This window comes from Gobio gobio, assembly GCF_949357685.1.
Source record: "Gobio gobio genome assembly, chromosome: 17".
Classification (NCBI taxonomy): domain Eukaryota; kingdom Metazoa; phylum Chordata; class Actinopteri; order Cypriniformes; family Gobionidae; genus Gobio; species Gobio gobio.
The window spans coordinates 48,257,172-48,279,207 of record NC_137110.1 but is presented as its reverse complement, the minus strand read 5'-3'; the positions used below and the strand labels follow the sequence as shown (position 1 = coordinate 48,279,207).

Below are 22,036 nucleotides of genomic sequence, written 5' to 3'. Positions count from 1 at the left end.
TTTACTGAGTGATCAGACTTAAGGTTTTCATGATAAAACTTACATCAGGTGTAAAAATCCAATAATTGATTCTTAAAACTTAGGGACTCAAGCCAGAATATCACAGAGACTTGACTTTTTTAGAAACAGTTTGAAAATACCCATCAACCCCATAGCAACATGCATAAAGACAGCATGAAATAAAATTTTACAATTCGTATTTTTATATTAATATTGTAGTGTTTACTATAACTGATTTATCTGTGCACTTCATTATTTAAAAAAAAATCATTTACCCTTATAATCTTTAATCAAATATGTTAACTTTCCCTCCCCCATCGAAACACCTCTCTTCTCTCCCGGTCATGTGCTATGGCGCGAGGTTCGGGGTTATCGCCCCGTCTCGTTTCTGCACCTCCTCTCAGAAACATGTCACTGATCGTGGTTAGGTGCATTTTTCTCGGTATACACAATACCTTCTTCAAGAAGGACTTGAGGCAAAAAGAGAGAAATATATGAGAAATAAAAGCTTTTTTTTAATGTTAAAATTACTCAATATAGTCGGACGAACAGCTTATCGTGACGACTCGCACTTAGGAATGCAGCGTGTGTGAACGCGCTTACGGCGCGCCCCCTTATAAGGGAGTGCTGAGAAAAAAGCTTTACAGAAATAAAGCCATAAAAGGCTTAAAATAAGTAAAAACTGTAGCATAAACCAGCGAAAAGTGAGGAAATATGCTCAGTAACATTATGTAGAAAAGATTTAGAGAGAAAATACATTTATTTAAAAGATAGATCGATTTTTTTCTCCACAACTGAGTGCAAACTTCAAATCTGCCTCCATTTTGTTAGCAACGCCCCACTTCCAACGATCCAATCAATTACCGAAGGACGAAATCAAGCCTCGCCCTACATTTTTTCTAATTTCAGAAGCCGTTTCACTCGGATATACGTCACAATAAGGAGAAAAAGACGATCTTAACTTCCGTTTCATGCCGACTTTAAATCACTCACAGTACCTTAGCAACCCCATAGCAACATGCTTAAACCACTTACAGTACCTTAGCAACCCCATAGCAACATGATTGAATCACTCACAGTACCTTAACAACCCCATAGCAACATGCTTAAATCACTCGCAGTACATTAAAGGTGAACTATGTAGGATTTTTGCAGTAAAATATCTAGAAACCACTAGGCCAGTGTTATATATTTTGTTCAGTTGAGTACTTAGAATATTCCAAATGTTTCCAACTATTTGTAAATCGTGAGAAATTGCTATTTTAACCGAGGAACCGGGACGTGTGGGCTATGCGTGTGAGGGAGTCGCCTGTCGATTGCGTCATATCTGCGTCACCCTCGGTTTCCGGTTTTATTCAGTGAAACACTTTACTCTCACTGCAGTGTGAACAAGTGTCATAGCAGCCGCAGAGCGAACGTCATAACTTCCTTTTCAACACACTTAGATATATCTAATACGATTAACAGAGTTGCGTTACCTCACTCATGACTGGAAAAGAGGAAGTGGCGCCGGCAACCGTGTCATAATAAAAGTCCCGCCGGCGACTATGCCATAATAACAGTCCCGCTCTTCAATCGCTCCTGCGGCCTTGCTCCGCTCCACAACACTCGCTCCTGCTCTGCTTCAGACTACAGTAATGTTAATAATCGCATCCATGAACATGATTTCTGCCCGAGTCCTATCCTGACTCTTTTCCACCGGCTGTGAGGTGAAGACCACATGTCCCGAGATTCTGCGCTCAAACATGGCGTCATTAAACTACGCCTTTGTTTTGAACAGGCGACCTCTAGTGGACGGAAAAGTTACATAGTGTAGCTTTAACAACCCCATAGCAACATGCTTAAACCACTCACAGTAACTTAGCAACCCCATAGCAACATGCTTAAATCACTCACAGTACCTTAACAACCCCATAGCAACATGCTTAAATCACTCACAGTACCTTAACAACCCCATAGCAATATGCTTAAATCACTCACAGTAACTTAGCAACCCCATAGCAACATGGTCAAATCACTCACAGTGCCTTAACAACCCCATAGCAACATGCTTAAATCACTCACAGTATCTTAGCAACCCCATAGCAACATGCTTAAATCACTCACAGTAACTTAGCAACCCCATAGCAACATGCTTAAATCACTCACAGTACCTTAACAACCCCATAGCAACATGATTAAATCAAAACACATGCTTAATTGCGCGTTGATGTGAACACTCACATTGGCGCCCTTTGTTTAATCACAAGGCGTTAAACATCGGCGATAAACGCGTGCGAAAATGAAAAAATGAAGGCCTTAAAATGAAATACAGCTTTAATAAAAAAAAAAAGTTATTTATATATATATATATATATATATATATATATATATATATATATATATATATATATATATATATATATATATATAAAGACTCATGACTTGTTTTTTTTTAAATGTATGTAACCTACTAGCCACTTGATTCGTTAGAATTTCAATTTCTGTACCTGAAACCTGACTGAAAAGGTCTATCGTTAGGTCTATCGTTAGAATCAAGAATTGTGAAATTTCTACAATTTTGGTTGTTTATTTCATACAATACAATGTTACATCGGTCAAAACAATGAAAACAAATAAGCATTACAGATTATATTCTTTGAAGGTCTATGGACCCCCTTAAGTGCCTTGGCCACCCCCCGGCCACCCCATGAATAAAAGTCTAGTTCCGCCACTGCTGTGGCTACGTCTACATTTTCAAATCTATCCGAATAAACTCAGTTTTCGTTTCAAAACGCTCTCCGTCCACACTAACGTTTTCCAAAAGTTTCTCATCCTCAATTTCTGAAACATCAGTAAATGTCAACTTACTGCGCATGCGTAAAACATCATAAAAGCTCACTGAGATGATACAGACATCATAAAAGTATCACACATTTCTTATGGCATGATCATTTTATTTAGCAAAACATCTCACCATGATGCGCCCAGGTCGCACTCGGTCAACCATTATTATGTTTGGTCTAAAACGCAACTCCACTCGTGTTTTGCAACAGGACAGCAAATGCGAGTACGTTTTCTGTCATCCTTGCAGGACTGTGATATGAAGTGTGCAAAAGAACATATTTGAGCGACGGTGTGAAAGTGAATAGCACATAACTGGCACAAGAGCGGTATAAACATACATATCTGTTGGTACAATATGCGTCACATGACTCGTTTTCAAATACCTCCGTCTTCACAGCCCACACTACGATGCGTCTCTGTGTGGACGGAAGGCCAAAACGGAGAGAAAAATATGCGTTTTCAAACAAAAACGTATTTTTTCGGTTCCGAAAACGGTTCTGGTGCAATGTGTGTGCGAAGCGCTGGGAGCGTATCCTTTAATATCCTCATCATGAATATTAATTACGTTGTCTGCCGCTTCCAGGAGTGCAACCAGTTAACGCAGTTCAGCACTGAAAGCCCTCGCGCTACACATTCACGGTTTTGCGTCAGATATTTTCACATGGTGAAGAGAAAGTCACAAGTATGGATTCATTTCCAAAGAATGAATGACGATGAAGCAAAATGTATCACATGTGAAAAGTTAATAACATGGAAAGGAGCATGCACTAGCAATTTAACAAAACATTTGCAACAGCACGGAATCAACCTCAAAACATGCAACATGCATTTCAACTGTTTAAGGAAGACTGCTGCACCTTGCACATCCCCATTGCCAGGTAGGAATTCATACACGGGTAAATATGTTATTTCTATAGACTATAGACTATAAACTATAGACTATCAATAAAGATGGATGGATGGATGGGTGGGTGGGTGGATGGATGGATGTTCATTTGAACATATTTAATTTTAATGTCCATAAATTCCTTTTTTTTTTGCAAGAATGGCTTAATTAATACTGTAATATATGTTCAATACAGGACTTTTTTTGACATTGCTAACCTGTAAATTAATTTGAGAGCAAGTAATAAACACAAAAAGGATTGTTTGAGTTGCGTATTGTGCTTTTTTCCTTTACCACTATTTGTTTAATAATTTTAATGGAACCGGAATCGTTAGGCGGAACCAGAACCGGAACCGGAACCGGAACCGGAAAATTTCTCACGATTCCCAACCCTAGTGTGGACAAGGCCTGTGATGCAGACCAAAGTTACAAAATTAATTTTTTTTGCTAAGTATAACAGGACAACAAGTAGCTGTATTGCATGAAAAAAAAAGTGTAGTCCTAGAAGATCCATTACACTATGTACTTTCTTCCAGTATGACAACATTTTGTCACAGTACCAAAATAATTATTAATCATTTGTATTTAATTGGTTTTTTTGTTTTTTGTTTTACTGAATTTTGTGTTAATATTGTATCAGGCACTGAGCGTATGCATGAGAGCATGTGTGCTCGGATATCCATGTGCATGAGCGAGTGAGTGGGAGAGAGAGAGAGAGAGAGAGAGAGAGAGAGAGAGAGAGAGAGAGAGAGGGAGAGAGAGAGGGAGAGGGAGAGAGAGAGGGAGTCACGCTACAGCCAAGAGAGGAGAGGAGAGCGCGAGAAGAAGAGAATCGGAGGAGAAAAACGCGCATCTCTCTCCATTCGTTGGCTGGTAATTTCCTCTCGGCTCTCGGCAGGGGAAAGCAGGTGGGCAAATCGCTCCATCTTTTTCTCGCACATCTCCTCGTTTGGCCGTTCTTCTGCTTTTCTCCCCTGAGCGGAGGAGAGTTTTGGGGGAGAGAGGGCATTCGGAGAGGCAGGATGGTCAACAACCTGACCGAATGCGAGGAGGCAGAGGGGGCCGCCAACAGCCAGGGTGAGTGGAGGAATCTCTCACACACGCTCACACACCCACTCACGCTGCCACGAGAATGGTCAGCAGGGATGGAGGGAGGGTTGGAGCCGCGGGTTCTGCTGTTGCTGGCCGTGGCGGGTCCTCTCCTCTCCGTGGCTGCTGTGAGTGGAATAGTAATGGGCTGGTTTAGTTGTGTCCGTACGTGAAGCGACCCGCTCCGTGTGCCTGTGTTTGTTTTCAAGCGTGCGGTGGAAGGGGAACCTCTCCACCGTCACACACGGGCATCATGCTCTCACAACTCCTCTGGAGATGCCGTCGCAATATTTGAGCCTGTCTCACTGTTTCTAACCTGAGACAGGTTCAGTGCTGTGGGTGTTTTAGTTGAAGCTGTACAAAAAAATGGATTTTGTTTTATATTATTATTTTAGTATTATTATTACATCCTTGTCGCTTTAAGTCAAGTAAGAGAGTGCTGTTTTATTATAATTATTGTTAAGAATTTTTTTATATATATATATATATATATATATATATATATACATATATATATATATATATATATATATATATATATTATTATTGTATCCTGTCACTTTAAAGGAGTCAAGTAAGAGAGTTCTGTGTTTTTTTATTAATTTGATTTAATTTGATCATATTATTAGGATTATTGTTTGATCCATTTCACTTCAAAGGAGTCAAGTGCATTTTTATTATTTCATATTTGATGTCATTTAATTGTTTTCTTCATATCACTAGTATGAAGCACTCCAGCAGAAGAGCGGCGTGACTTTTAGTGCTGTATAATCTCATCTATCAGGTCAACATTGCATAAGTCTCCATCACTGTAACAATAGCGTTGTGTTTCTTTGCCCATGGCAATCATTTGCTGCTCCCATCCTTAGACAATGAAATGTCATTCAATTGCTTTCGGATTTCACTCAGTTATGCACCTTTTCATCAGGCGTGACTATCTGATCAGTGTGTTTAACTGCTGTTGGTGTGTGTTTGGACTCTTTGATCTCATCAGGAGGCAGTTCTTCGCACAGCACATACATCACACACGGTTATATGGCACAAATCAGATTGAGATCTGTGTTTAATGTCATTTCCCTCCGCTGTTTTCATTCTCTATAGCTTTGGACTATTGTTTAGTCTAGTGTACCTGCTTTTGTTGCAACAGATTTGTACCTTTTAGGTCCGTGTAATGCCCTATAAACCCAAACCCAGAATGGGATCCAGGTATGTGGACGTGCCGCTGTCCGTGGTGCTGAATCCAGCCAGCAGCCGCTCTATCAGTCAGCCCTAGCGCTGTCCAGGGTCCTGATTTATCCCTTTCATTACAAGCTGAGGCGGATTATCAGGAGATTTAGGCGAGCATCTCGCTGTCCCACTACACTAAGATGAAAGGCATCCGTCCTCCAGATGCATTCTGCGTCATCCGCTTGAGCATATTCATAAGATACCGCTCTGTTAATTATTTGTAGGAGAGTTTGTTCCTGGCTTGATGGACAAAGAATTTATTGAGCAGGGTGAACATGCTGATAAAGAGGAAATATATAAACGTATATATAAAAGTCTTATCAGCAAATTGGAATGATTTCTGAAGGATCATGTGACACTGAAGACTGGAGTAACGATGCTGAAAATTCAGCTTTGATCAAAGGAATAAATTACATTTTACAATATATTCAAATAGAAAATGCTCATTTTAAAATGTAATAATATTTAACAATATTACTGTTTTTACCGTATTTTTGATCAAATAAATGCAGGCTTAAAAATAAATATTTACTTTACGGAAAAGGTGTACATATTTTTACTGCTATTTGATTATTTATTTATTAAATATGTAATTTTATCATATTTATTAGTGCTGTCAGATCAATTAATCGTGATTATTTGTAAAATAAAAGTTTGTAAATATATAATATATGTGTGTATATATATATATATATATATATATATATATATACAGTATTTATATATAATTTACATTTTTTACAAACTTTTATGTTAGATGCGATTGAATTGATTTGACAGCACAAATATTTATATAATATAATTTATATATTTATTTATGATTTTTTATTTTGATTAATAAAGAGCATGCTTTGTTCTGTATTGCCTATTAGCATCTATAAACAAAACAATTTTATTTATTATTTTGTTTTGCTTCATTTTATTTTATGTGTGTCTTCCAAGGTCTCCAATAGCGTGTCCTGACCTGTCGCTATGAGGTTGTGTTCACTGACGCGTGACTTTTAGTGCTCCGTAATCTCATCTATCCGCTCGGCATTGCATAAATCTTCATCACTGTCACGGTGACAATAGTGGCTCTCCACCGCTGAGGGAACGCAACCCCTCCCACAGCTCGGGACAGAAACTATTATTTACACTTTGAATTCCACTCCGATAGATTTAATTAGTGCATGTGCATTTGTTGTGCTTGAAAATATATTTAAAATAATTTCCCCTAGCAACCACATAGCGACGTTAGAACAAACAGCAATACCCCGACCTAGCAGAATGATTTTCCTTATAAAATATAAAAATCTAGTTTTAGTGATTATGTTTCTCTTTTCATCACTTGACCTTCCCCTGTGAAGCAGAAGTCGGTGCTTATCAACAGAGCGATACATTGGAGGATATCAGAGATAGACGGAGGACGCGGCTCTGAGAAGGACTAGGATGAGTCTTTCAGAGATAAGAGGTTATTGTGCTATTTGTCAGCACGATCCCTGGCGCTGTGGCTGTGCGGATTGTACAGTGACACAGGGATGATCAGTCACTGTTTTACAGTGTGAACTGTGATGATTAATGCAGCTGTCACGCAGTGATGTAGACGCTGCTGTCTTGTGTCTTATGAAGGTTCCAAAACCAATCTAGACGGCATTTTAATGCAACAGGGCGACATTGCGATTTGGATGCTTTGGGTTGATAGGAAGCGGAGCTTTCCTTCATTTGTGTTTGTTTGGATTGCAATTGTTTTGCATGCAAAAGTTTAGGGTCGGTACAATTGTTTTACTGTTTTTGAAATAAGCTGCATTTATTTCATTCGAAATACAGTCAAATCAGATATATTGTGAAATATTTTTACAATTTTAAATAACTGTTTTCTATTTGATTAAATGTAATATATTCCTGTGATCAAAGCTGAATTTTCATCAGTCTTCAGTGTCACACGATCCTTCAGAAATCATTCTAATATGATGATTTACTGCTCAAAACATTTCTGATTATTATCAGTGTTGAAAACCAACATGTCCTCCAACCAATACGCCTATATAGGCCGTTTGTCACTTCCCTAAAGTACGACCCATAGAAGCGTTTACTAGTGTTGTAGTACTCGATACCGGTCTTAAGACCATTTTTTGAAGGTCTTGGTCTTGTCTCAGTCTCGACTGCATTTCTCCTCGGCCTTGTCTTGGTCTCGGACTTAGCGGACTCGGGATTTTATCTCAAGACCACAACTGCTAGGATATCACTAAATTGCCGGTGCATTGTCTGATTGAACATCATTAATGTGATTTGATGTAAAACTTACAGCTTAAAATGCTATCAATAACTTCTTTGTTATGTGGATTATTTTGTTAATGTGCTGTTAAATTTATCTGCACATTATGCAGGTGTACTTGTAGCAGTTCAGATGCAACTTCTGTACCATGAGTTTTATTGTTAGTGATTTGATTGGTAACAGCGCTATAGTGTCTTACTGTTCTAATTGTGTTTATTTATTAAATATAAGTCATTTCTCAGACAGTAGATATGGATCTTTTCGATGAATTTAAGGAGTGCTGGTCTGGTCTTGGTCTCAACCATAGGCCGTAAAAAAATATGGACGACGCGACTTCATTGACTTCCGCTGACGAGAGTTGAAGCTTTCGTAGGCCGCACACAGAGCTGACATCTTGGGACCGAGTCTGCGCAGTAGGGGTGTGCCATATCATACCGTCCACGATAATATGTAAATATCATGTAAATTTTTACATGATAAAAAAGTGTCATATCGCGATATCAATGATATAGCGACGCGATGGCGTATGGCGCATTTACGTTCCCTAGCGCGCACAACAACAACACCTGTCAGAGTGTACACGAAGAGCAGCATATCAGCCTCCGATAAGGACTTAGTACCTAAAAAGGGAGCTACTTGGTTACAAGAGGTCAGCCCTCTTGACAACTGACTAAACATTGACAACTTAAAGCTGCTGTTGATGTTTGATTGAACATTGACAGTTGTTTTCGTCAGTTACGGCTCGTTAGATCTAGCATTCTGCCTTCTTTGAATCAGACACAGAGATAAAGTAGTGTGTAACACTGCATGAAAACACTGAAATCCGGCACTATCCGGGCATGGTATACTCCTGTGTAATTTGATGTTTACCGGATGTCAAGTCAAGTCAAGTCAACTTTATTTATATAGCGCTTTTAACAATGTAGATTGTTTCAAAGCAGCTTTACAGTGTTAAACAGGAAAATAATGCAGCATAATTTTATTCAGCTGTATAGCCATTCTGGAAAAATTTCAAGTATCATACAGTGACAGTGTGGGCTTTAGATTAATAATTTGATCAGTAATTTAGTTTAAATGGTTAATTTAGTTTATTATTTAGATGTATTTTGATGTTTAGTTGAAAAATTTAGTGTCCCCAACTGAGCACGCCAAGCCAGAGGCAACAGTGGCAAGGAAACCAAAACCCCATTAGGTGACCTAATGGAGAAAAATAAACCTTGGGAGAAACCAGGCTCAGTCGGGGGGCCAGTTCTCCTCTGGCCAATTAACAAACAGCGTATTATTATTATTATTCTGGCAGTTTTACAGCTCGGAGGTCATAATAGATCAGAATATTCGAGGGACCGGGGGCAACATGCTGGAGACGGGTTTATTGAGGATGATGTTGATTAAATAATTATTAAAGTGCAATATTCGAATGATCGGAGGCAACACGCAGGAGACGGGTTTATTGAGATGCCGTGTCGATGAGGCAGTTTCAGGGGGAGTCTAATCACGGTCTCCCAGACACTTCGGGGTCCTGTGTTGGTCTTCTCTGGGCGCAGGTCCACCATCTGATCTGGATACGGCCCGGATCCGGCTGACTGCAGTAAACCTCGGGATAAAACAGAGAGACTAACATTAGCGTAGATGCCATTCTTCTGATGATGTAACGAGTACATCAGGTGTTATGGGAAGTGTTCCCGGTTCCGGCTGACCTAGTTAATGCAGCCTAACAATCATTTCATTGAAAAAGTGTTTTATGTGTATGCCACAGTAAAGAGATGTGTTTTTAGTCTAGATTTAAACTGACAGAGTGTGTCTGCTTCCCGAACAATGTTAGGAAGACTGTTCCAGAGTTTAGGTGCTAAATAGGAAAACGATCGACCGCCTGCAGTTGATTTGGATATTCTCGGTATGATCAACTGGCCAGAATTTTGAGACCGCAGTAGACGTGATGGAGTATAATATGTATGTGGGATGTATGTGAGTATAATATGTATGTGGGATGTATGTGGGATGTATGTGGGATGTATGTGGGAAAAAGCGGATCAGAGTAACACGGAACAGTATATTTCCAGAAAAACCCGGAAACCTCACGTATGCGGACGTATACAGGAATCCGTGAAATTTCACGGACATATACAGCTGAAACACTGCTGGGTGTGCTTGGACTGAAGACTGTTAGGTGTGAAGAAGACCTTTCATATGTTAATGACTGACACTAGTGCTGGCTGTTCTCAGAGGGAGGGGGGGCAGGGGAGCACTTCAGGATTGAGAATTATCTCTGGTCTACTGTAAGCTACAGCAAACAAGCTTTTTACACAGAAAAAATAATTCTTAAGGCCCTGAAACACTAAACTGAACTAGCAATGACTAAAGCCGACTGTGGGGTTGGTTCATGTTGCCTGGGTCTGGGCCAAACCATCAGAATGGTGTGTCAGGGCCTTAAAACCACTGCATGAAAAGAGTCTCTTAATCAAATATTTTTTATAAAAACAGTACAAAATAAAAACCCTGTCTGAACATATACGTTCACAAAAAAATCTGAATATGTAATGAAATAAACAAAGAAATGTAATGGAATTAACAAAGGATAATTAACCAAACATTTTAGACTATCCCCAAACAATTTTTGCAAAGTTTTACAAATTGTAGGCAATAATAGAATTAAATAAAAAGGAGATGAAATGTGGAAAATGAAAAAGTTTGTTTTAAAAACACCAAAAACTGATATGCTCAAAATAAAAATATGGAATAAAAAAGAGCAGGGATTCACTTGCTCAAGAAACACAGAAACACAAGCAGATCTTTCAGCTCTGCAACTGTTCACAAAAAGTGTCACTCCAAGATTCTTAACTTTAACACGCTGCAAAAGAGGGGCGTTTTGAGGTTTGAAATCCACCACTCACAATAGATGTAGGTGCAACCAATAAGGTTACCAATAAAAATAAGGCAACCAATAAAAATAATCCTAATTTTACAGAAAAAAAATTCAGTTTACAGTATTTTCTTGTAATTTGGAATTATGTTTAAAACGATGTAAAATTACAAACAATATCTAAATAAACAACTTGACTGTTATTTTAAGGATTATATCATTAATGACAAATTACAGTAATTCTCATTTTTTTATACAGGAACATCACTGTATTATTTTTCTGTTTTCATAAATAACAAATTCATGCAAAATTACAAACAATATCTGTAAATTAACAACTGTAATACAATATTTAGCTCATTATATTACAGGTTTATGTTTATGTCCATACTAACAATTTAGCATTATTCTTTGTCATTTTAAAGTAAATCTTATTAGTTTTATATTTACACTGTAAAAATAAAAACCTAAAAAAAACAGCAGCTACAGCTGCAAAACAAAAACCGTAAAATAAGTCAATTATCTTAAGTCAAATAAAGTAAAAAAACTTCAGAGAAATTTACATTAAACGTTTTAGAGAAAACACTATTAGTTTACAGATTTTTCCTTATTTAAATTAAGATATTTTACTTTAATTTTCTGTTTTACAGTGAAGGTGTATTTTTACATTCAAACTGGTTTTACATTCAATTCTGGATACAAATATAACAAAATATATAGCAAACTAAATATCAAACAATAATTGTTTTTAAAGAGTACAAATCTGCACTGCTCTCCAGGTTGAAACTTCCAGGCCTCTGCCAGTGCCCACACCACAAAACACCATTTGACCAATTAATTAAATATAACAGCAAATAAAAATAAATATACACATTTTCTAACTGTTGTTTAAAACAAGTTTTTGTTTCTATATTTGCAAGGCTATTTGCTGTCTTTCCGTGTTCTTTTGAGCGTGATTGGTCAATCTGAACGTCATCCAGAAATCTGGCCAATGACAGTGCGCGCCTTCAGTTTGAATTATACCCGTTGTCGTTGGAGTTGCTCGTGGCTCGCGGGGACGCGACGCGATCGCGTCTTCTAATCTTCAACAGGACGGCTTCTTCTGTCCATTAATGGCATTGCATGGATCATTTTAAACCTGTTAAAATCTTATTTTGGACGAATTTTGATTGTGGGATGTCGACTGAGAACGAAAAAACATGAATACGAACAGACTAAGTTTCCAATGGCGGACAGCAGACGGCAGAAGGTAACGTAAATCCCTTTATATTTTTTCTACTGCTCATCAAGATATAACGTTAGTGCATTAAAGTCATATGCTAATCGTGATTAACTTACATATTCTGTTTCTGTGTTTTGTTGTAATATTGTTAAGATAGGGCTGGGTGTTATGGCGATCTGATGATACTGACTATTGTTAGCATTACCTTTTTATATCGCGGAATGTGAATATAGCGTATATAACGCAGCACTGACTGAACTAAAACTTTTTGACATTTTGACAAGGAAACATGCATGAATGTAGAATAATGAACGGGACATGCATGTGTTAAAATAAGCCTCTCTCAGACAGCATGCGATCCCGAAATCAATTATCTTTCTGTAAAATGCACACAATTATCTCAGAAACCTTGTCATGTGAGGTATTCACTTGATTTAAACAGTCAGTTATGTCTTAAGTAAAGTCAAACAGTTTAGGTTAACGTGGGGAATCCCGGATGCGGGTCATTCTGTGCATCCGTTCTTAAAGGGGCTGCAGCTTTGTCATAATTTTAATCAAACAAAAGAATAGAGAAGACCTTCTGCTTCTTTAAGAATCATGTGATATTAATTAATTGAATATCATACAGTGAAGACTTTTAAAGCAGTATTATTCTGTAGCATTTTAATAAAATATCCATCAAAATAAATATATTGTGATATCGTTATTGTAAAATAAAATTTCTCATGTATGTATAATTATATGGTCATAATGCCCATCCCTACTGTCAGCTAGTTTTAAGATCAAGCTTGTCATAAAATATAACAGAGCTTTGGTATGAGTAATCTGAGAACACTGTCATGTACACTTGTTCAACAGAGAGGACAGGAAACCACCATACTTGGACTCTGAAGAATTACAGGCAAACCAGGATTTTGGCTCTACTGTGAAGTTTTTGTATGGGCCTGGTGAGTATGTTTTGCAAGTCCATGTCCGTAAGTTGATAATTAATATTAATGTTTTATCAAACAAATTAATATTCATTTGTGTGTGTGCATGTTTCTTCCCCCCTCATGATCCAGAAGTTTTGGATCCATGATCCTGAAGAACTTTTACAGATGTTGACCCTGAATGTGTAAAAGGTAATCTTAAAAATGTTGTCATTATTTTAATGTTCTCGGTTTTTTTTCTGTAATGTAGACGCATGCATTTTCTTTGAAGTTGCTTTGAAACAATATCAGGGTTTTTCCTACATTGAAAATTTTTTGCCGGCCGCCAAAACAAATTTTTGTCCCGCCAAAGCCTTATTTGATCAGTTATTGTGATTTATGATTGATGTAGAACAGATGACTGCTGCGCTTGAGTTAACTGAGTGACAGAGAGAACGATCAGAGCTCCTCCTCCACTCGCACGCTCTCTGTCTTCAAAATAAGCATTCTTAGCTTTCTAATGTTTCACATTTTACGTTAATCAAAATCAAAAGGTCGGAAGACCGAATCCATGTTGCACGTGGCGCTATCAGACGTCTTCCTTTAATTACCGCTGGGTGTGAAATGCGCTCAAAAAACATTGACTGATTCTCTGACCAGCTGACATAAAGCATACTTTAAATAAACAGGAAACAAATCCTATCCGGTTATGAAGTGTTTTCTGTGTCTTGACAAATCTTTCGCGATTTTCTAAAGACGGGATTCACACACAACGCGTCTGCTAATGTCCGATTCGGCACCTAATGACTCCTTTGAACCGAATCATTTTAATGACTGGTTAGAACAACTGATTTGTCCAACACTGAACTCACAAATTAGTTTAATCATTTACTCAGAACAACACCTGAAATGAGAACACAAGTGTGCTTACACAATTTAGCAAGAGTGGATAGTAAGAATTATTTTTAATTATCAACAGTCTTTCAGCTTATTTATGTGGACAATGTGTAGTAAAATAAATAGCCTAAAATCATTTAGTTTAGACTGGAGTGAGGTGAACCCAGAACAAATTTGTTGTTAGCTAGCTGATTGTATATGGCAGAAAATTAGGCTATTTCTTAATTTTTTTAATACTATTTTTTTAATATTGATATGATTACCAAAACAATTATCAGTAAATAGTGTAAAAATGAGGGGGAAAAAACAAACATCAAGGTATCAAAATAAGATAAGCAAAAGTTACAAACTTTCTTTGAATTTATTTCAAATTTATTGTCAGTATTGCGCTTGCAGATCATGTGGGTAGGGTATTTTTTTTTTACCGTGCGTATGTGTGTGTATGGATGACCATGTCTGTCAGCCACCACCGAAGACCATTTTTGACCCAGGAAAAACCCTGAATATGTATTGTGAAAAGCGCTATACAAATACATTTTAATTGAATTGTTTTACTTACTTTTATTGGCATTAACTATATATTATTAATGTATTATTTGGCAGGTCGCAAGATGTATTTTATTTTGTGAGACTTTGCTGAGGAAGTATTCTTTGGCTCAGTCTGAAAAGGCCCAGAAAAGAAACACTATGAAGAACATCACACAGAACCGTCAGAGAAAGAGACGGGTAAGTTAAGAAACCGATTAAGCTTTTTCCCTCCAGAATGTTACTATACTCCTCTCTGAGTTTTAGTGGTTAATTCACTGTCATGTTTTGCAGTTGCTGGAGACCAGGTCCAGGGTTGCACAAACCAACACAGAACCTGTGGAAGACCGCAACTATAGACCTGATGAAGATGAAGATGATGATGCTGTTGTTGATGGAAGACCAGTGTGGATGGTTAGGCTAGCTACTACAAACCAGACTAGACTGACCCACGCTACGCATCACATCACCAGCCCATCATGCCAGTTTGAAAAAATGTTTAAAACTCAAACAACATTGTGTTAGAGTTGGTCACAATTATTTTATGATTATAATTTTAATATTCAATTGTTCCATTTTATATTTTCTTTATTCCTATGTTTATATACTTATACTTTTATTGGTTCCCATATATAGAACATTTACATATATTTTATATACACTTTTTAATTTATAGATTTCTTTGTCTCATTTTATATTGTATACTTTGTATGTTTGTTCCTTTTTAGATGTCCATGTTGCTTTTGATCTCCACGGTTTGTATTGTTGTTCCTCTTACGTCGCCTTCCTTTAGAAACATTTTGTTCACTTATCTTTTCCCCCATTCATTTTAATGTATGTTTATAATGCTCTTTGTTCTTTTTATTTGGTTATATTGTTTACTTGGAATATTTATATGTATTTTAATATATTTTATATACACTTTTTTTGTCTTATAAATTTATTGTTCTCATTTTATATTGTTTAATTTGTATATTTATTATTTTCCTTTTTATGTTCACTGTGTATTTTATTCCTTTACATCTCTGTCTTTTAAATGCATTTTGTTCATTTTTTTTCCCTTTTTATTTCTTTACCAATTCATTTTAACGTATATTTATGTTCTTTGGACTGTTTACATTTTTACATTTGTTCCTTTACATTTTCATCCCTTTTAAATACATTTAGTTCACTTGTTTTTGTTTCACCATTGTTTTAATGTTCGTTTATAATGCTGTTATATAATGCTGTATAATGCTGTTTTTTTTATACCTTTTTAATAAATATTTCAGACTTTCTCAAATTGTTTTGTGTGTATTTTTCTTTTGGGAGGGAGAGGGGATTATTTTTTATATATATATTTATATATTAATGAGCAAAATCTACATAGCTGGCCTATAACCAATCAAGTCCCTATGCTACAAAACCTAGCCCACCCTTAGCCTTAGAAGTAACCAATAAAGTCACTTGACTGGGTTTTCAATGCGTCCTGTCCTCCAATAGCAGTCTGGGTTTTGGGAGTGGTTTAAAAAAAAAATAACCAATCCAGTTTGAGATGAAGGACCAATAGGGGGTGGAAGGCAAAGCTGTTTAGAGGTGTGAAAATGTCTCCTGGGAAAAACTTGATGGGATTATTTGCCATGGCAACAAATGGCTGTAGCATGGGAGTATACGGCCACAACATACATCCGATTTGGTACCATTTCGGATGAATACGGACATATACGGATCCATGGAATTTGACCTATCCGGCCAGTATACTCCTGGATTCTTCCGAATTTCAGCAGTGTATACAGGAATATCCTGGTCCGGATACACCTTTTTTCATGCAGTGTAAGATTACATTTATTTGAATGAATGGATTATTTCATTTATTTGGATTAATGAGAGAGAGAGAGAGAGAGAGAGAGAGAGAGAGAGAGAGAGAGAGAGAGAGAGAGAGAGATTCGTACCTGTGTGACTGCGTCTGTTCAGAGTCTCTCTTAACGAAGATGTGGGTTTATTACTGAAAAATAGCGATGTAACCCCATCGTTGCTGAGAAATATAATGTAGTGATCCAGTAACTTAGCTATTTTATTGCTAAAAGTCACGGGGCGGTGTTAATAGTTTCTGTGCTCATGAATGTACAGCGCGATCTCTGCTCTCTGAATGCGAGTGTGTGTGTGTGCGCTTCAATAGTCCCGTTTACATGCACACTTTTATGTCATTCCGACTGAACGATTCTGTGGACAGTTTACACGAGACTTTATCTAATCCGATCTGGTGTTGCTGTAAGAAACACCTCAGAAAAATAAATTCTTCTGTCAGGCGCAGTTGAAGTAGAAAGTGCCTGGGACGCCAAACGCTGTCAGATGAGATGGCGTAGCAACATTTATCTTCATAACTTGTTACAAAATAAAAAGTTTTACTCTTTGGAAATATTAGTGTATCCTTATGAAAGCAGTGTTTATATGCAGCATTTTCATTCAGACTTTCAGACTTTTAAACCGATTACAGTGCTCTGTCTAAACACACCTGAAATGAAAACAGCGCATTAATATAGAACAAGGATTCATCTGACTTGGAACTACCTGTGCATTAAACGATTTTATTGCACACCTTCCAGCCAATCAGAATCAAATATTCAGACAGACCATGGCATAATTTACATTATTGTTAAACGAAAATGTTATGTTATGGTTTTGTTTGCACTAATAAATGCTGCTGCCTACCAGCTACAATAACCAATAAAACTTTGTTCCATACATTTTTTTTTTCTTTTCTATATCGTCATAAATATCGTTATTGCAAATATTCTTGAAATATCGTGATATAATTTTGAGGCTATATCGCCCACCCCTACTGCGCAGTAGTGATCTCGGGACCGAAGTAGAGGCACGATTATCGAAAACCCGCCCACACTCTCACAGATGCAGAACAATTCATTATGTTGCTGTGAAATAAACAGTTATAGAAATGTAGAAATTAAAGCTAAAGCTCCAATCTCCACCCAAAAATCCCGAAAAAAGTCTGTTAGTGCCTCAGTGACAACTTCACTCAGAGAAGCCGTCAATCTCAGCTGTCAATTATGACGTCACACCCCCCGTTTCTATAGCATCACATAACTCACTAACTAAACTTATTTAAAAAACGAACACTTGAAATTAAATCATCGTGATAAATACTGCCTAAAATGACAGAAACCATCTTTAGGAAACAATTATTTGAAGTGTAATTTAATTGTTTAGTGTGTCTCGCGTCCATTGTAATACATGGAGAGGCGGGGTTTTTGAGCTATACTGGGACCAGCCACCGGGGGGGCAATCGAGGCGCGGAGGCTTCAGTTTCTGAGAGGAGTGCGGCAGGCTTGGTCTCAACCCCACAAAGTCTTGGTCTTGTCTTGGTCTCGGCACACGCTGGTCTTGGTCTCGAATTGGTCTTGGTTTAGGTGGTCTTGACTACAACACTAGCGTTTACTAAAGTTGCGCTCCTATCGACAACCGGACACTTTCATTTTAATTCATGAAATACGACCCATAGGAGCATTTACTAAAGTTGTGCCCCTATCGACGACAGGACACTTTCATTTGAATGTTTTGTTTCCTTTAATTTGCGTCATATTTCGGGTTTTGCGTAGCTCAGTTGATATGCAAAATACAACATCATGTAATCATGTGATCATGCATTCGATCCCAGGGAACACATGTTCTCATAAAGTGTATATGCACTATAAATCACTGGGTAGGTTTAGGGGTGGGTGGTTTTTTGTAGTTGTTAATAAAAAAAGATTTTTGCTAAATGGAAATATGACAAATGGTGATAAAAAGTCCACACATTGCATTTAAATGAACACGCATTTTGATTCGACAGTAATACGTCATTTCATGAAGACAGACGTAACACGCATGACTTTAAAACGTAAATAAAGGTCGTAATAAGGTGCTTGAAAAACGACCTATAGAGTCGACAGTCTGTTGAAAACAGTTGTGCTGATGCATATTTGTGTGGAATTCCATATTTTGTGGAAACGTGATGCATTATTTTCAGGATTCTTTGATGAATAGAATGTTCAAAAGAACTTTTGTAACATTTATAAATGTCTTCATTTTCAATTGAATGCATTGTTGCTGAATAAAAGTATTCATTTCGTTCAAAATAGAACGGTTGTGTAGTTTAAACAAAGATTATCCTAAAAGATATTCATTGTTTTATTTATTTATTTTGACTAACCAAGCCGTGGTTGGCTGATTCTTGCATGTTTCAAGATTGACTGTGCCACATTTGAATGGGTTGAATTGAGCACAATAATCCTACAGTGATCCCGTTATGACAGAAAAGACATTGACTGAGATTTTCCTCATTACACCCTCACGTTTATTGAGGAACCAGTCTGAAAATATAGTTCAAGAGAAGACAGCCGACACGGAGAGAGAAATGATTTGGTATTGTGGATGTGATAGAATGGTGGTGTCAGAGTTCAGAAAGACTGATTTGATGTATCTTTCTTTATGGCCCTCTGGGTCCAAATGTCTCTCGGTGTATCTATTCTGTCCTCACTCGCTCTGATTCTCTTCATGGAGGGGTTAATGACTGTCCCGTCCACCTATCTCTCGTTCTCTCGCTGAGGTGTCTGCTGAAGGTCTTTAATAATGTTTAGTTAAGGCTGTAAGAGCCTGTGAGCGGCCCTCTGTTTCAGCAGAGAGATTCTCTTAATGTGTCACAGTGGTTAACTCAGTGTCGAGACCCATTAAAGTGAGACACAAAATAATTGAAAAAAAATAATGAAAAAAAATCACGCCTACATGACAATAATAATCGCTCAAATACATGAATTTAGTAGATGTCACTCCTGAGAGTTTTCAGCCACTGGTCAAGCAAAAACATGATTATCACTAAAAAGCTGTCACTCATCTTAGTTCACTGAGATGATGTGATCTCACAAAGTGCCATTATAATCACTGAATCTCTTATTTGCATAATGTATACACTTTGTTATAATAAGAGGATTTATGAGCGTGCAGAACTCAGCACTGGACTAAAACTCGGACTGTGTCCGAAATCGCCCCCTATACTCCTAAATAGGGCAATATTTGAGGGGACACCCATTTGTAGTGGTGTCTGAAACCATAGTGGACGTTATCAATCCCACAATGCAACGCAATAACGAGTGTACAACCCATAGATATCCATTATAAAGGCTAGATGTCTCGTCTGCGCTGCTGGCCAATGGCGGTCGACGTCCGCACCTATCGGCCATCTTGTCACAGTCAGCTCGCTCGCTCACTCGTAACATTGTTTTCATGGGTGCTTGCACTTTTTAAATAACCATAACTTGCTCAATTTTCTACCGATTTTGTGTTTGCAAACTGTTTGGTTTATTATAAACGTCAGAGATTTTGTTATGACACTGCATACTTATGAATAATTATTCATAATTTGTTCAAGCATCCATAATTATAGCCACGTTAATTACGTTTGTAAGAAACCAAACCATTTGTAAATCCGTCAAGATTTCAGCGAGATAAGAGTATTTGTGTTCATGCAGATCACTCGCCTTACATCAGGTACCACAGAGCCCTGCCTGTGACAAGATGGCCGCCGGTGATGACGTTAGAGACTCCGCCGTAAGACATCTAGCCTTTATTATGGATATCTATGGTACAACCGATGTACGCTCAACAGCTAGAGATTACCCATAATGCACTGTGAGAGTCTCTGACCAGAAGATGGCGCCGCAGCTGAATCATCCATTTTCCAAACCGCTGGTCCAATGTGGGTACAGCGTAATATCATACAGGTATAACTTCTTTTTAATTGATTATTAAATTGTTTAAATAAGGTTTATACATAGTTTCCATGACAGAGTTCAGGATTGATCTTTACATTACTACTGGAGCTGCCAGTTTGCTAAGTTTCAAATGATTATTAAACAGCACAAACTCTGCAAAAGTGGCATCCCTTCCGGCGCACCCAGTGTCCGAATTCACACACTCGTTCTCATTCACTCTTTCAAGTGAACTATATCAGTGGAGTAAAGTAGGGAATAGTGAATGAGGGTATGGGGGCGATTTCAACCGACTATGGGGTCTCTGCGGAACAAAAGTGGGCGTTTCTCAATTTGTGGGTTTTTTCAAACTGATGGGTGTTTATAAATCACGCAATGAAAATGATCCCCTTCACCCGAGCCCACCCCTAAACCCCACCCACACTGTGACGTGGGCAAATCAGGTAACGCAGTGGAAAACACCCTCGCCTCGCCCACTGATCTGGTAACTCCTATTTTACTAACCTGGAGAGACCTATACTTGTTTCAAACGCAGCCTCCGACTTTGAGCGGTGAGTGGATTCTAATTTAAACCCCTCTGATTGGCCACTGCGTTCAAGAAATCAACAGACATGTCTGTGATTGGCTGCATTGTTCAATGCTGCCAAAAACACGCTGTAAATAGAAACCTTTGATGCTCTGCCTATGATTATAACCTTTGTTTTTGTTCCTATTCTGTTATTATTACAATGCTTATTTTATTAATTCATGGATTTTGTTGTTTTCATTGAAGGGAGCCTATTTTTTTTTACATAAATATGTTTTGGGCAGTGTGTGTTCACAACCACCCTATAAAGGTAAAAATCCACCCACTCCTCTTTTTTTTATCTCCATAAACCATAACTGTGTCTCAGAATACGCTGTTTGCAGTTTCTATGCAATGTGATGTCACATTGCACAAGCCCCGCCCATGACTGCTGACAGACTCCGCTCTATGTATGAAATGTAAGAAATGTATTCTTATTAAAGCTTCTTAAGTTATTCAGTCGAGAGCAGTGAGTGATTTTTTTGTTTTTCTTTTGTTGTTTGATTCATATTAACAGCAGATATAGCAGTAGATACTGTATATTACACTGCGTTCACTTTAATACACAGATCTAATACACACATGCCATTTATTCACTTGCTGTTTACATTCACAAACATAACCGACTGTGTGGTTTTTTTGACATAACCTTGTGTGTGTTTGACAGTTTAAGCACAAAAAGACGTGAAAGAGAACTTAGTTTAATACTCACGGGACGCTCCGTCTGACACACAGCTTTCTGTGCGCGTGCTTCAAGTGTGTGCGCTCAAAAAAAAAACATACATCAGAAGTTTAGACTGATATGGCTTTAAAACACATGAAGATAATAAACTGTCATGATGATGAAGAACTGCAATGTCACATGAGCACGATAGAGATGATCATTAAAACCAAACAGATGTTTTAGTTTTTGGCTGAGTATCCGAGGCATGAGCTGCACAGGCTCCGCCCTCCTCTGGAAAGGGGGCGGGGCATCAGCTCATTTGCATTTAAAGATACATGCGCGAAAACAGCATGTTTTTCCTTACACTCA

General features: G+C 37.7%; 1 protein-coding gene across 1 annotated transcript in view; it reads left to right on the top strand.

The window, feature by feature from the left end:
- Positions 1-4,495: 4,495 nt before the first annotated feature.
- Positions 4,496-22,036, top strand: part of slc12a5a (solute carrier family 12 member 5a) — a gene marked incomplete at its 3' end in the record, with an annotated part of 156,989 nt that continues 139,448 nt past the window's right edge. Inside the window, exon 1 of the mRNA XM_079840053.1 lies at positions 4,496-4,789. Coding sequence (XP_079696179.1) covers positions 4,735-4,789 — 55 coding nt within the window. The 5' untranslated portion in view covers positions 4,496-4,734. The remainder of the gene's footprint in view (positions 4,790-22,036) is intronic.